At 42.7% G+C, this 13,053-nt stretch overlaps 1 protein-coding gene across 1 annotated transcript; it reads right to left on the reverse strand.

The window, feature by feature from the left end:
- Positions 1 to 8,163: 8,163 nt before the first annotated feature.
- kiss2 (kisspeptin 2) lies at positions 8,164 to 11,889 on the reverse strand. Its single transcript, XM_038811067.1, has 3 exons — positions 11,855 to 11,889; positions 10,410 to 10,512; positions 8,164 to 8,754 (listed from the first exon to the last, which is right to left on the reverse strand). The coding sequence occupies exons 2-3, from the start codon at positions 10,501 to 10,503 to the stop codon at positions 8,462 to 8,464; spliced, it is 387 nt and encodes a 128-aa protein (XP_038666995.1). The 5' UTR covers positions 10,504 to 10,512; positions 11,855 to 11,889; the 3' UTR covers positions 8,164 to 8,461.
- Between the last annotated feature and the right edge of the window lie 1,164 nt (positions 11,890 to 13,053).

A 13,053-nucleotide genomic window follows, 5' to 3' on the forward strand; every position in this document is an offset into this window, starting at 1 on the left:
TGGTTTTCTTTCAGCAAAGCTGAGAGAGATGTTCCCTCTCCAGGTGATGTTCCCTCTCCAGCCTTCAGTACCAACTGCCTCTAGCAAAATGGTGAGAGCTCACTAGCTTATCTCCAACTTCCAATGATACCAGCTAAAAAAAATTAAACTCAAAAAAGCTTTTCTGTCTTAAAAGGGCCGCTGGTTGCTAAGCAACTACTTCATGCTTCTGCCAAGCTTGAATTTGCTCTTCACGCTCTAACTTCTCTAAACACAATAGAACAAAGAACAAAGAAAAGTACAGCAAGCACAATTTGAATTGAAACCAAAACTCCCAGACATGCTAACACCTTTGTCGAGCAGGACTCTAACTATAGGTTTACCCGTCCTCACACAGAAACACAAAATTAAATCCACTTAAAGCTATACCTCATTTCTAATATTCACCAATACAAATATAAAACCCTTAAAACTACCTTTGTTATCCTGACAGTCTCCCCTTTCTGTGGTATGATTCTATAATTTGGTACCCTTCATGTTTGTCACCATTGGTTTAAAGGCATAATACTGTGTGAAAATAAATTATTCTCCAGTTTGGATGCTGCACCAGGCCTAGATAACTGCTTACCGAGATTATCAACTTGGATATGTTTACCTGTTTATCCATTAATGTCAAATATATTACTGCCATTCACAAGATCATTTCAGAAGATGATGTATTTGTATTCACTGTTGGTGTGTGGCTGACCAGCAAGTTTGTGTTCAACTAGTACCTTCACTCTGACAGTCCAGTTGCTTTCTAACCTGAAGGTAACTTTAGCTAGCCTTGAGAATTAGTAAATAAACTTGATTTGTTTCAAGGTGCTCTAACCATCCCTGGTTTCACTGTATTGAATATTGTGAGCAGAAGCAGACCCACTGTGGGCAGTTCACTTTAATTATTTTTTTTAAAGCTTTGAGTCCAACTTTTATCATTGACAGAAATTTAGGAACTTTCAGAGATCTAATTTCAATCGAGCTGGATGAACAAATGTACAATTCCCTGGTGTTGTCTTCTTTGGTACATGCTGTCACCAGATCTTGAATCTTCGCTGTTAATTTTGTTAACATAATCTCAGACGTTTCTCTAAGCCTGTGAGCTCATTCATCTTAAATAGGTGGCTCAAAGCAAATACAATTTTCAGAGCCTGTAATAAGGAAGCCACAATGGAATTAATCTTACGAGATGTACCCACAGCCATTACCAAAAGTACAAAGCATTCTTGAAGACCTATTCCAGAGTCAACCTGTACTCTTGATACCATCAGAGCTGCTAATGTGCAGCTCAGCTTGCTTAATCCTATGCAGTGGGTTATTTTTTCCAAAGTACACAGGTAATTGGTAAGTATGCAAACTGTTGTTTTAAAATCGAATTTACAGTGGAGGCCATTCAGCCCATCAAGTCTGCACGAGCCCTTGGTGAGTGTGTGTGAAAGAAAGGGAGAGAGAGGTAAGTATGTGAATACGTATGTGTCTGTATATGAGAGAGAGGTAGGTGACTCAGTGAAAGTGAGCATGTGTGAAAGAGAGAGCGAGAGAAGTGAGAGTGTGTGTGAAAGAGAGATGAGGGTGTACGTATGTGAGGGAGTGTGTGTGTGTCTGATATGAGAATCAGTTCTCCAACAGCACTCCTAATATTAAGTGAAATTGTGAGCTAAAGAATACATCACTCCTCCCATTAAAAACAACAAAAAGAAGGTAAGACTTAAGTGCTTTGTAGAATAAGAAAGCTTTTAAACTATAATACATGAATACGTATAAGAAATAGAAAATACTTTTATAAATTATTTTTGTATGTTTGTACCCATTGAGCAAAAATAATCTTTTTTTGTAATTTAACTCTTACTTTTCTCATGGATTCTATCAGTACTTTTGGAAGCTTCAGAGGGTTACATGCCAGAAACGTCTGGGAAACCCTGGTCTCGATTGTTGTGCGCAGGTGTTTGGAGTGAAACTTGAATCCACACCTTCTGATAAAGAAGCAAGGGTCATGCATTGAGCATGGAGCCACATTAGTAAAGAATTTCTTAGGTTCTTTTCTCCAAAGTGGCATGGCTTTTTCAATGTTTTTGGTTCACAGGAGATTGCAATGTTTTCAGGTCAGTTGTATATATATATTATGATATACAAGATATGGCTTAACAAGGTCAAACACTATGACATCAAATCCAATCCCAACATTTTATCAGTGATATTGAAGTGCCAACCTCAACTCTTACCACCAGGATACAAAATTACTCTTAAACTTTGTTCTAAATGTATTCAAATGTATTTCAGGGAAAACCTTGTTCTTACTAAGCTTAATGAATGAATGAGCAAGAAGAACATGGTAGCACAATGGTTAGCACTGTTGCTTCACAGCACCAGTGTCCCGAGTTCGATTGCCAGTTTGGTTCTCTGTCTGTACCGAGTCGCCACATTCTCCTCGTGTCTGTGTGTGTTTCCTCCGGGTGCTCCGGTTTCCTCCCGCAAGTCCCAAAAGATATGCTTGTTAGGTGAATTGGACATTCTGAATTCCCCCTCAGTGTACCCGAACAGTATGGCGGCTATGGGATTTTCGCAGTAACTTCATTGCAGCATTAATGTAAGCCTACTTGTGACACTAATAAAGATTATTATTATGATAATTAACTCTGAGATGCTAGTGAGCATGGGCAGCATGGTAGCATAGTGGTTAGCACAATTGCTTCACAGCTCCAGGGTCCCAGGTTCGATTCCCGCGTGGGTCACTGCCTGCACGGAGTCTGCACGTTCTCCCCGTGTGTGCGTGGGTTTCCTCCGGGTGCTCCGGTTTCCTCCCACAGTACGACGATGTGCAGGTTAGGTGGATTGGCCATGCTAAATTGCCCTTTGTGTCCAAAATTGCCCTAGGTGTTGTGGGGGGAGTTGCTGGGTTGTGGGGAGTAGGGTGGGAGGTGTGGGCTTGGGCGGGGTGCTCTTTCCAAGAGCGGTGCAGACTCGATGGGCCAAATGGCCTCCTTTTGCACTGTAAATTCTACGAAATCTATGAAATGAAATCTATGAGCACAAGTACAATTTTTTGTTGAGCACCGAGCATTGAACATTTCCAAGTCTTTTACCACATGGTTAACAAACATATGGAAACACCCTCTCCAAGCCAGTCACCATCCTGACTTGGAAATGTATTGCTATTCTTTCACTGTCAGAGTCAAAATCTTGGAACACCCTCCCTAACAGCAGCGTGGGTATATCTACTCCATGTGGACTGCAGCAGTGGAAGAATGCAGATCATCACACTTTCTAAACATCAATTATGGATGGACAACAAATGGTAGCCTTTCCAGTGACACCCAAATCCCATAAGTAATTAATTTAAACTTGCAGAGTAAGATCCCACAGCTCTGTCCTGGTCATGTGTCACAATAGAGTATCCTCCATGATATCCATGACATAGCTAGAAAGGTACATATCATAATAATGAAGGAAAACACCAAATTATATGTAGAAATATTGAATTTTGAATAAGACCTATGAGTTTTAAAAAAAATAGATGTACAAGTCAAAGATGGCTGAGGGTGTAAAGTCAGTCACTGGATGAATTGTTGGTGGCGGTACTCTGAGAGAGACAATGGAACCTCACCCTGTTTACAGACAGAGATACTTATAAAGCATTCAGAAACTAATTGTCATCTCCGGTGGAGACAATGGGAGATGAGTATTGTCTCATCAAGAGATATTCTATACATAATGTTTTAGTTGGCTTCAAGAATAAGCAAAGACCGGGACAAAACCAGGCTGAAAAACTGTCCCAGGTGTGTGTGAACCAGTGCAGGATGTGCCAGAGAGTGTGCACAGAAGCAGAAAGCCAGCCAGTGGCAGCAGCACCACTGAAAAAAACTTTTTGCAGGTATCTCCCTATCTCTCACTCTGGTTTTTGAAGTAAGCCAAGCCAGCAAAGACTACCACTGAAACGGAAACAGGGAATCTTCTCCGCCAAACTGCAGAACACCGGAATCTCATAACCAACTATTTACCTCCAGGAATCGTGAAGCCCAACAGCCACAACGCTCGATCATCTACTCCTCATGAGTCATGGACTGTTTGTCTACTTTTTTTACTTAATTACTTTGGACTCAACTCTAATTTCTAATCTATATAAATGTTTATGCATGTGTTTTATCATTTTTTGTCTTTAGTAGTTAATAATCTCACTCCATCTTTAACTCACAGAAGCCTTGGTTAAATTGGCTCCTTTACTATTAGGACTGGGGAAAGATCCTTTTTAAATTAATCATATTGCAACCAACAGAGGGGGTCGAATAAAGACTGCGCCCCAGTTCATTTCTCCTCACCCGAGGTATAAACACTTGGGGGTATACCAGCCGGATGGTAACTAATTGAGGGATCTTGTCCGGGGTAACAAACCTGGGGGAACCTCACTTGGGGACCAATCGTCACATACAATAAAGACGAAAGGAATAACTACTGAGAGGCACAGGCAAAGAAACGGTGAGACTCAAGCAGAGAAAGGGCAAAGAAAGGATAAGAAACAATAAGCCAGGGGGAGTCAAAGGTAAGCTGTAGCATTAGGACAGAAGTATACAATCTCACACAAGAGCTAGATACTGTGTACCATTAATCAGGGCTAGTGTGATCTCCCAAAATATTTCTGATCACCGGAGGAAGTCTGGGATGAATTGTCAGTTGTCCTTTCCCAGTTGATATGGATTTTTATCTGTTTTCTTCACCTCTCCCACAAGATTGCATTGGTTCAGGTGGAATGTAGCTGTTCCAATTTTGTGAGATGGGCCGAATGGCTCAGTGGGTCTTTTCCTGTCTGTCATTTTTCATGTGTTTATATTCGGAAGAGTAATTTGCTTTCATACAACTGAACATGTTAAACATTTATTTGAATATCCAGTGCGCTATATATTTTGCACAGAAACTTTGCATTGAGACACTCTTCCCGTTTGTTTGACAAGATTCTCATCATTAACTCACTTTCCTCACTGACCCCCACCATGTTTAAATCTTCTTATGAATTGTTATAAACTATGAAGAGGACGGTGTCGAACTTCAAAAGGACATAGCCAAGTTGGTGGACTGGGCAGATAGGTGGCAGGTGAAGTTCAATCCAGAGAAGTGTGAGGTGGTGTATTTTTGTAGGAAGAACATGGAGAGACAATATAAAATAAGGGGTGAAATTCTTAAAGGGGTGCGGGAGCAGAGGGACCTGGGAGTATCTGTACATAGATCATTGAAGGTGGCAGGACAGGTGGAGAGAGCAGTTAATATTGGAGAGAGTTCAGAAGAGGTTTACAAGAATGGTTCCAGGGATGAGAAACTTCAGTTATAAGGATAGATTGGAGAGAAGAAGGTTTTGAGAAGATTTGATTTAAAATGATGGGGAGGGGGCTGGACAGAGTAGATAGAGAGAAACTGTTTCCATTTGTAAAAAGGATCAAAAACGAGAGGGCACAGATTTAAAATGATTTGCAAAAGGAGCAAATGTGATGTGAGAAAAAACTTCCTCACACAACCAGGCCCTTGGTTGGGGCCTGGAATGCACTGCCTGGAAATATGGTGGAGGCAGTTCAATTGAGGCAGTCAAGAGGGCATGAGATGATTATTTGAATAGAAACAATGTGCAGGGGTACGGGGAAAAGGCAGGGGGAATGGCACTAAGTATTGATGCTTGTTTGGAGACCGGTGCAGATATGATGGGCTGAATGACCTCCTGCGTTACAACAATTTTGTGATTCTCTGATTATGATTTAGAAATCTTTTCATCTTGTCATCTTCTCTAAGTTCAAACTCTGCAAATTCATCTGCCTTCTTGTGCCACTGCCACATCTTGAGCCTTCCATGGTATAACTCTAGACCGCTCTCTCCCACCACTCTGTGCCATAATATTCTGATCATAGTAACTAATGTCACTGTATAAATTACTGTGGGTGCATCCTGCACCTTCACTTCCCCACACCTTTCAACTCCATCAAAATTTCGAGCAATCTTTTGTACATCCATCATGTCATCATCAGCCAATGAAGTACTTCTACATGTAGACATTGTTGCAACACAGCAGCCAAGTTGTATACAGCAAAGCCCCCCAAGCAACAATGTTATAATGTCCACAGAATTGGATTTAGTGGCATGGGCTGACAGGTAAATAGTGGCCAGGGCACTGGGAAATTCAATCCTGCTCATTTTCGAGCAGATTGACTTCTGATCCACCCACTGATGCTAAAACTGTACTCAGTTGTCATAATATCTTTTCAATTTTGTTACCGATATCATTCCAACAAGACTAAAGATTATTACTTCATCTCACTCAGTTATAATAATGCATGATAGATAGAATGAAATGAGTTGCTATGGAGAGCAATGTGAGTACTGTACTGTATGTTACTGCACAGTGATGCTGATTTTAAACATAAACTTTGATGCTATAACACATTTTTTGTTGTAAATATGTATGAAAGCTACAGTGAATACAATTGTCTGATTTTTAGAGCAGATAACCTGTTGTATCCATTGTCTGAAAAACTGTCTATCTTTGAACCTGACTCAAACCCAGCTGAGCATATTGGTGCTTCCCTGTATTTTGCAAGGACTGCTGGCATCTTTATCCCTTGGTTACTCTTGTGAATTGGTTCCAAATTAAAAATGTCAGACCGGAATTTTTAAAAAATTGACATCCACTCTTAAGCCTATTTGAATTGCAAGTTACTTACCTCTGTGAATGCAACATTGTTAAATGTTATAGATTATGTGCATATCTGGGAGTTAATTATTTCAATGAAGAATCATGAGATGATTCTCGATTAACCTATTCGGCATGAATGGATTCAAATTATCCAATGTTTGCTTTGTCTAATGTTTGGAGCTTGTTGCCAATTAATTATTTTCTCTCTCAAAATTCAGTGTACTGATCTGGTAGGGACTAGGGACCACCTTGAGGTGCTTGAGAGATAGTTCTGCTACAGATCGACACCTACCAGATTAACAATGAGGAATATTTGGATGATTGGTTTCCAAATGCCTTTGACATTTAGCTCCACTTGTCTCTGTTGTTGTAGAGATTCACTGTCTCTTGATTGTCGTTGAATATGGGAGTTTATAAGGGTTTTAGTCATTTCCACGGTGTGAAATTATCCAACAAATATTTGCAAATGAAAAGCACTTTAGCACAGTGGTTAGCACTGTTGCTTCAAAACTCCAGCATCCCAGGTTCGATTCCGGCTTGGGTCACTGTCTGTGTGGAGCCTGCAAATTTTCCCTGTGTCTGCGCGGGGTTCTTCCGGGTGCTCTGGTTTCTTCCCACAAGTCCCAAAAGACGCGCTGTTAGGTAATTTGGACGTTCTGAATTCTCTCTCTGTGTACCCGAACAGGCGCCGGAATGTGTCGACTGGAGGCTTTTAACAGTAACTTAATTGCAGTGTTAATGTAAGCCTACTTGTGACAATAAAGATTATTTACAAAAAAAATGTAATTATCATTTGGGAGTAGAGGGGAGATGGGGGTCAATGAGCCAATTAACCAAAGAGAGCCTCTTACACGTCTAATGCCCAAATTTGCTCTGTTCTACTTCCATTAGTTCAAGATTAAAATGTTATTTTGTGGCCAGCTGAATAATATATGAGAGGACGCAAGTTCTAGCAACAAGTTCTAGGACACCATGGTGGCAAAGTGGTCAGCACTACTGCCTCACAGTGCCAGAGACCCAGCTTCAATTCCAGCCTTGGGTGATTGTGTGGAGTTTGCACTTTCTCCCCATGTCTGGTGGAACTTGCACACTCTCTGCATAGGTTTCCTCCGGGTGTTCGATTTTCCTCCCACAGTCCAAAGAAGTGCACGTTAAGTGGATGGGCCATGCTAAATTGTCCATTCGTATCCAAAAATGCCTAAATTAAGTGGGGTTATGAGGTTACAGGGATAGGGCTTGGTAGTGGGCCTAGGGAGGGTGCTCTTTCAGAGGGTCAGTGCTAGACTTGATGGGCCAAATGGCCTCTTTCTGCACTGTCGGGATTCCATGGTCCTAACATGTCATTCAAACGGATACTACACGAGAATGCAAAATGAGCTTGCTTCTTCGCTGGTGCAAACTAAAAATTGGCGTTAACCAGTATGGTCGGGTTAGAAGTAAGTCCAGAATGAGATCAAATAAGCTCAATACTTTCGCAATTCCTGGTGAAATTAAGTTTATTCAAAACGAGCGGCTATGAGAAGTGCAAATTGATCCAAATCAGTGTGTGTAGAGAGAGAGCGTTTACTTGCTTTACATATTATACATGTCATACAAAAAAGATGCAATTCTGCTGAAGTTATCACGGGAACAGGACAGATAACAAAGCAATAGTGTTGGTCTCCACGTGTGCTGCAGTTTTACACTGCATTAAATCAAACCAAAAAGTACATCAGCAAGCCTCTAAATACAAAATCTAACATGGCACCACGCGCTCAGCCTTTGGGCACATCTCCTTCATGTCGGGACCTTATGTTTCCAGAGGTAAGGCAGCTTGTTTCCGTTTACAACCAGGGTCTTCCAGTTCACCGAGCCGGCGTCGTCTCTCTTGCCAAACCGGAGGCCGAAGGGGTTGAAGTTAAACTTGCTCCGGGTGAAGCGGAGTTTGCAGGAGATCTGGCTCTCTAGGTCGCTCTCCTGAAGGAAGTAGCACATGCTGGGCTGTTGGGGTGAATTCTGGACGTCGACGCTCCGAGCCAAAGTGTGGGAGTTCCTGGGGAAAGGAGCCTCGCGGGCCGGGAACATTGAATCTGAAGCCAGAAGTTAAAATGTAATCAGTACATGGATGTGGGAAAGGCCAGTGAAGAGGTGGGGCCATTTGCATAAAAGAAAAATGCTGGGAATCTGAAATAAAAGCAGAAAGTGCTGAATAAAAAAAAAACACTCAGCAGGTCCATCAGCCTCTGTGGAGAGAGAGCCAAAGGTTAACGTTTCGGATCTAAATGATCCTCCTGCAGTTTCTCTGTCCACACGTTGCTGAGTTTATCCAGCGTGTTCTGTTTCTAGTAATGGGTGGATTGGCATCTCAGGCCAGAATATAGAATGAATCTGGGATGTAAATAAACTCTGTAATCCCAAAGTTGCTAGGTGACAGACAAATACATGAGAAATGACATCCAGTCGCATTATTGTTCAGATAACTGTATTAAAAGTAAGTAATGACATTGTTAACAGACAGAATTAACATGAAGTTGGAAGGAATTTCAGATTATCATTCTCTCCCTGTCAATTTTTCGCCCAGTTAACTATTATAAAAATCGAAATCTGAGTTGACAAACAAGAAATACTTGTCTATAAACTCCAGGGGTGATCTGTATGTGGCTTCTGAACAGAAGCAAACAAAAACATCGAGTCAGCCGATCAACATTTATTTCGGGTCTGCCTCAGCAGGAATCCAAACATGGGGACACTTAGCGTGGCCATTCTGCCCGTTCCGCGCGTTCTGTATCTAAACTCCATTTATTCGCCTTAGCTGTACATCTCTGCCGCTTCACCCAACAGAAATCAATGGAATGAAAGTTTGGATTGACCCAGCGTTTTTGCACCCTGCTGGAGTGCCCCGGGCTGACATGGCCATAAGACCACAAGAAACAGGAACAGGAGCAGGCCGTTCGGCCCCACCAGCCTTCTCCACCATTCAATAGGTTCAGGGCTGATCCCACATGTCCCACGTCCACTTTCCTGCTCTTTCAGTGTAACCTTTACTGATCAAGAAGCTATCCCAGCCTTAAATATAGACAAGGACTCTCCCCCCACCACTCCCAGTGACAAGGAATTCCAAAGATAGTATCCTCTGAGAGAGAGAAAAATCCTCCTCATCTTAGTCTTAAATTGCCCCCTCCCTTTATTCTGAGACTGGGGCCTCTGGTTCTAGACTCTTTCACGAGGCGAAACATCCTCTCAACATTTATCTTTTCAAGTCCCTTAAAAATCATTTGTATGAAAATGTCCCTCAGATCGGATTTTGGGAATAGTCTATCTGTATCCCCTCCATCGACTCGTCTTAAACGTAATTGATAAAAGGAGGATCTGGTTGATAATCTTTTGTCACTAGGGATAGACGGCCCAGTAACCGTGAGGTAATGTTCCAGTGCCAACGTTACTATTGGGGTTTGCGAACAAAGCAATCACTTACAGTATACCTACAGAGTTAAATGAAGCAGCTGCTCCGTCTGGACTCCAGATTTATTGACTACTGTCCTAGTCCAGGGACCTTTTTTTTTGGACCTTAACCGTAATTTCAGACAGGCATTGCAGATTGAAGAAAGCATTATGCAGCTCCATTCTAGATGCTGAACACTCAATTGTCTTCGCGGCTTTGCAAACCATGACAGCTTGCACTATTGCCCGTGTCCATCCTCACCTGTATCATTTGACAGTCTTGTGAACGGAGTGCCGCACTTACCCACAGATACGAACTTCTCGCTGGTGAGCGGCTTCCCCAGGTACACATTCTGGAAATTTACGAGGACAGCCAGGAAAAGCAGCAGCTTCGTCATGTCACGTATCTGCAGAGAGAAAAAGCACAAAGCTCACTGGGACAATCACTGTTAACCGGGCTGACTCGCTGCAGCTTCTGGATTCATGTATGGCAATTGGGCGAACCGACACTTAAAGGTAAATCCCTCTTCCCCCAACATTCAACCACATTGACCAACTGATTTGACGTCACACACTTGCTAGTTAATTGCGGCCCACAAGCGTGCTGAAATTCCTGTTTGGGATGAATGAAGATCATTCGTGCTTGGAAATAATGAGCAATCTACCCAAATTCATCCAACTCCAAAACGAATGAATATACGATTCGGTTGACCTGCTTTACAACACCGACTATAAGCAAGGAAGGAGCAATGCGAGGTTCTGGGCACAACAAAAACATTACAAATCTAAGTCCCTGGAGGCGTGGCCTCCTCCAGATGTTGGACGGAAACTTCCAACGCACAAGAGTTACTCCAAGATAGTCCAGCCAGGTACCTAGCGCAGTTGTAGTCAGAGACAAGGCGGCAATGTGCTCCCAAACTCACTCAGTCTATTCTCCCGCCTCCCGATACGCGTCTATTTATATTTTAGGAGCTCCTTTTAAAAAAGAAACCGCAAGCGGTATGAACGTGAGTTTGTTTTAATCCAAAAGTTCCTTCAGGACATTTGGAAGTTACTTTGATGCTGGAGACATGAGTTTGGGGATATTGGATGGCTCCAATTGAATGGCACAGACCAGACCAGGTATTGTCCCTGAAGCGAGGCTCCCCACACTGTGCCGGCTGCTTTGATCTGACAAATCGACTGGGATCTTGCTCAGCAATTTTCAATACTGTGAAACCGAAAACATTACGTAGTAGTTTGCCAACGCTCTCGACGTCGCCCCCTTTGCACGGGTCACATCCCCATACAACTATCCCCAGCAGGGTAAATTCATCATCAGGGAATGTGACAGCACAGAGAGGGGCCATTCAGCCCATCACGCCGCTTTGAAAGAGCCCCGACCCCCCCCCCCCCCGTCCCCCCGTCCCACACCCTGCCCTTTCCCTGTAACCTGTAATTGTTCCCTTGTCAATTTCCTATTCAATTCCTTTCGAAAAATACCATCGAATCGAAAGTGCTGCTACCCGCCTTTCGGGCAATGGATCCCCAATCGTATTATAAACTAGTCAGGGGGAAGAGGCCGCTCTCAGCAGCGTCCTGCCAATTGGCTAACCCGTTCAGAACTGGCTAAGCAGAATTCTGGTCAAGAACGAGCTGCTGCTGTACTCCGAACAGTTACATTTGAGACTCCTGCCAATTGGACCGCTCACCCTGTCGTGATGTTCCTGCTAGTCGCCTCTCTGGTCTGTCGTTTCAGAATTGACGAACCTTGTTTTTAACTCTGCCGTGAGATTCGTTATCGTTTACTTGACAAAACATCATCCTCTGTATGACTCATCCACGGAGTGGGATTCACTGATGGATAACAAGTCAGCAAAGCTGATCCACTCTATTATATAAATAATAGACGTTACCTCCCACAGAACCTTTGTACTTACTCAGTACTACTTCGTTTGGAGCAGCCTCCGCTTTTAAGACAGTGTTTAAAACACATCTTCAAACCTTTTCCATTCCTTATGCAGGGCGATCTCCACGAGAACGAAATAGCAAACCGCAGACCCCTCCCCAAGCACATCCCGCAGATAATAACGTTTACGAGAGACATTTGAGACAACGTTTTGGTCACATTTCAAGATCGTTTTCGGTCGCTGTCGCATATAAATGCATATCAGAGCTCGCTGCATATTGTATACTTTGAATAGGCGCTCACAAGTAACCACACATTCTCGCCTGGATGGTTGTCGCATGGTTTGGGAGTGGGATTTTCAAGATTTATTCATTTGGAAGAAATGCTGCTTCCTTAAGTCGTTCAACTGTTTGCTCATAGTTACTTACTCTGTTGTGCATTTACTGCACTGTAATTTGCAAATACTTCGGTATTTGTTGCTGTTATGAAATCAATGCAGACAGATATTTGTCACAACACTCTTACAGAGATTGTCACCGCTGCCTCAGCACACAACAGGTGGCTGGAGTGACCCTGCTTTGTCAGGTAGAAACTATTACTTAACACTGTGGACGCAAATAGTTATTTTGTTGCTAATCTGTTGTGGCTGAAAGCAAACCTTAAAACAATAACCCAAGCAAAATGCTGCGGATGCTGCAAATCCGAAATAAAAACAGGAAATGCTGGGTAAACTCAGCGGGTCTTCGGCAGCAGTTGTGGAAAGGGACGCAGAGTTAACGTTTCGGACCTATATGACCCTTCCAGATTCGAAACGTCAACTCTGTTTCTCTCCACAGATGCTGCCAGACCCCGTTGAGTTTATCCAGCGTTTTACTTTGTTATTGCCATAAAAAAATAATTTCTCCTTAGATTGCAACTTCAATGCCAACTATAAATGATTGCCCAATTACTCCGTTTCGCATGTTTTCGAGCCGGCGAGTAGTCCTTTCAAATGCTTGTCACTTCACCACCGGCGAGAAATTCCTATCAGGTCAAGCAATATGTATCACGAGGGCTGATT

The sequence above is a fragment of the Scyliorhinus canicula genome, chromosome 11 (assembly GCF_902713615.1).
Source record: "Scyliorhinus canicula chromosome 11, sScyCan1.1, whole genome shotgun sequence".
Lineage (NCBI taxonomy): Eukaryota > Metazoa > Chordata > Chondrichthyes > Carcharhiniformes > Scyliorhinidae > Scyliorhinus > Scyliorhinus canicula.

Coding starts and splice junctions, on each gene's coding strand:
- kiss2 (XM_038811067.1), bottom strand. CDS start 10,503: ATGACGAAGCTGCTGCTTTTCCTGGCTGTCCTCGTAAATTTCCAGAAT. Junction 8,755..10,409: donor CGAGAAGTTCGTATCTGTGG/GTAAGTGCGGCA, acceptor TTCTGGCTTCAG/ATTCAATGTTCCCGGCCCGC.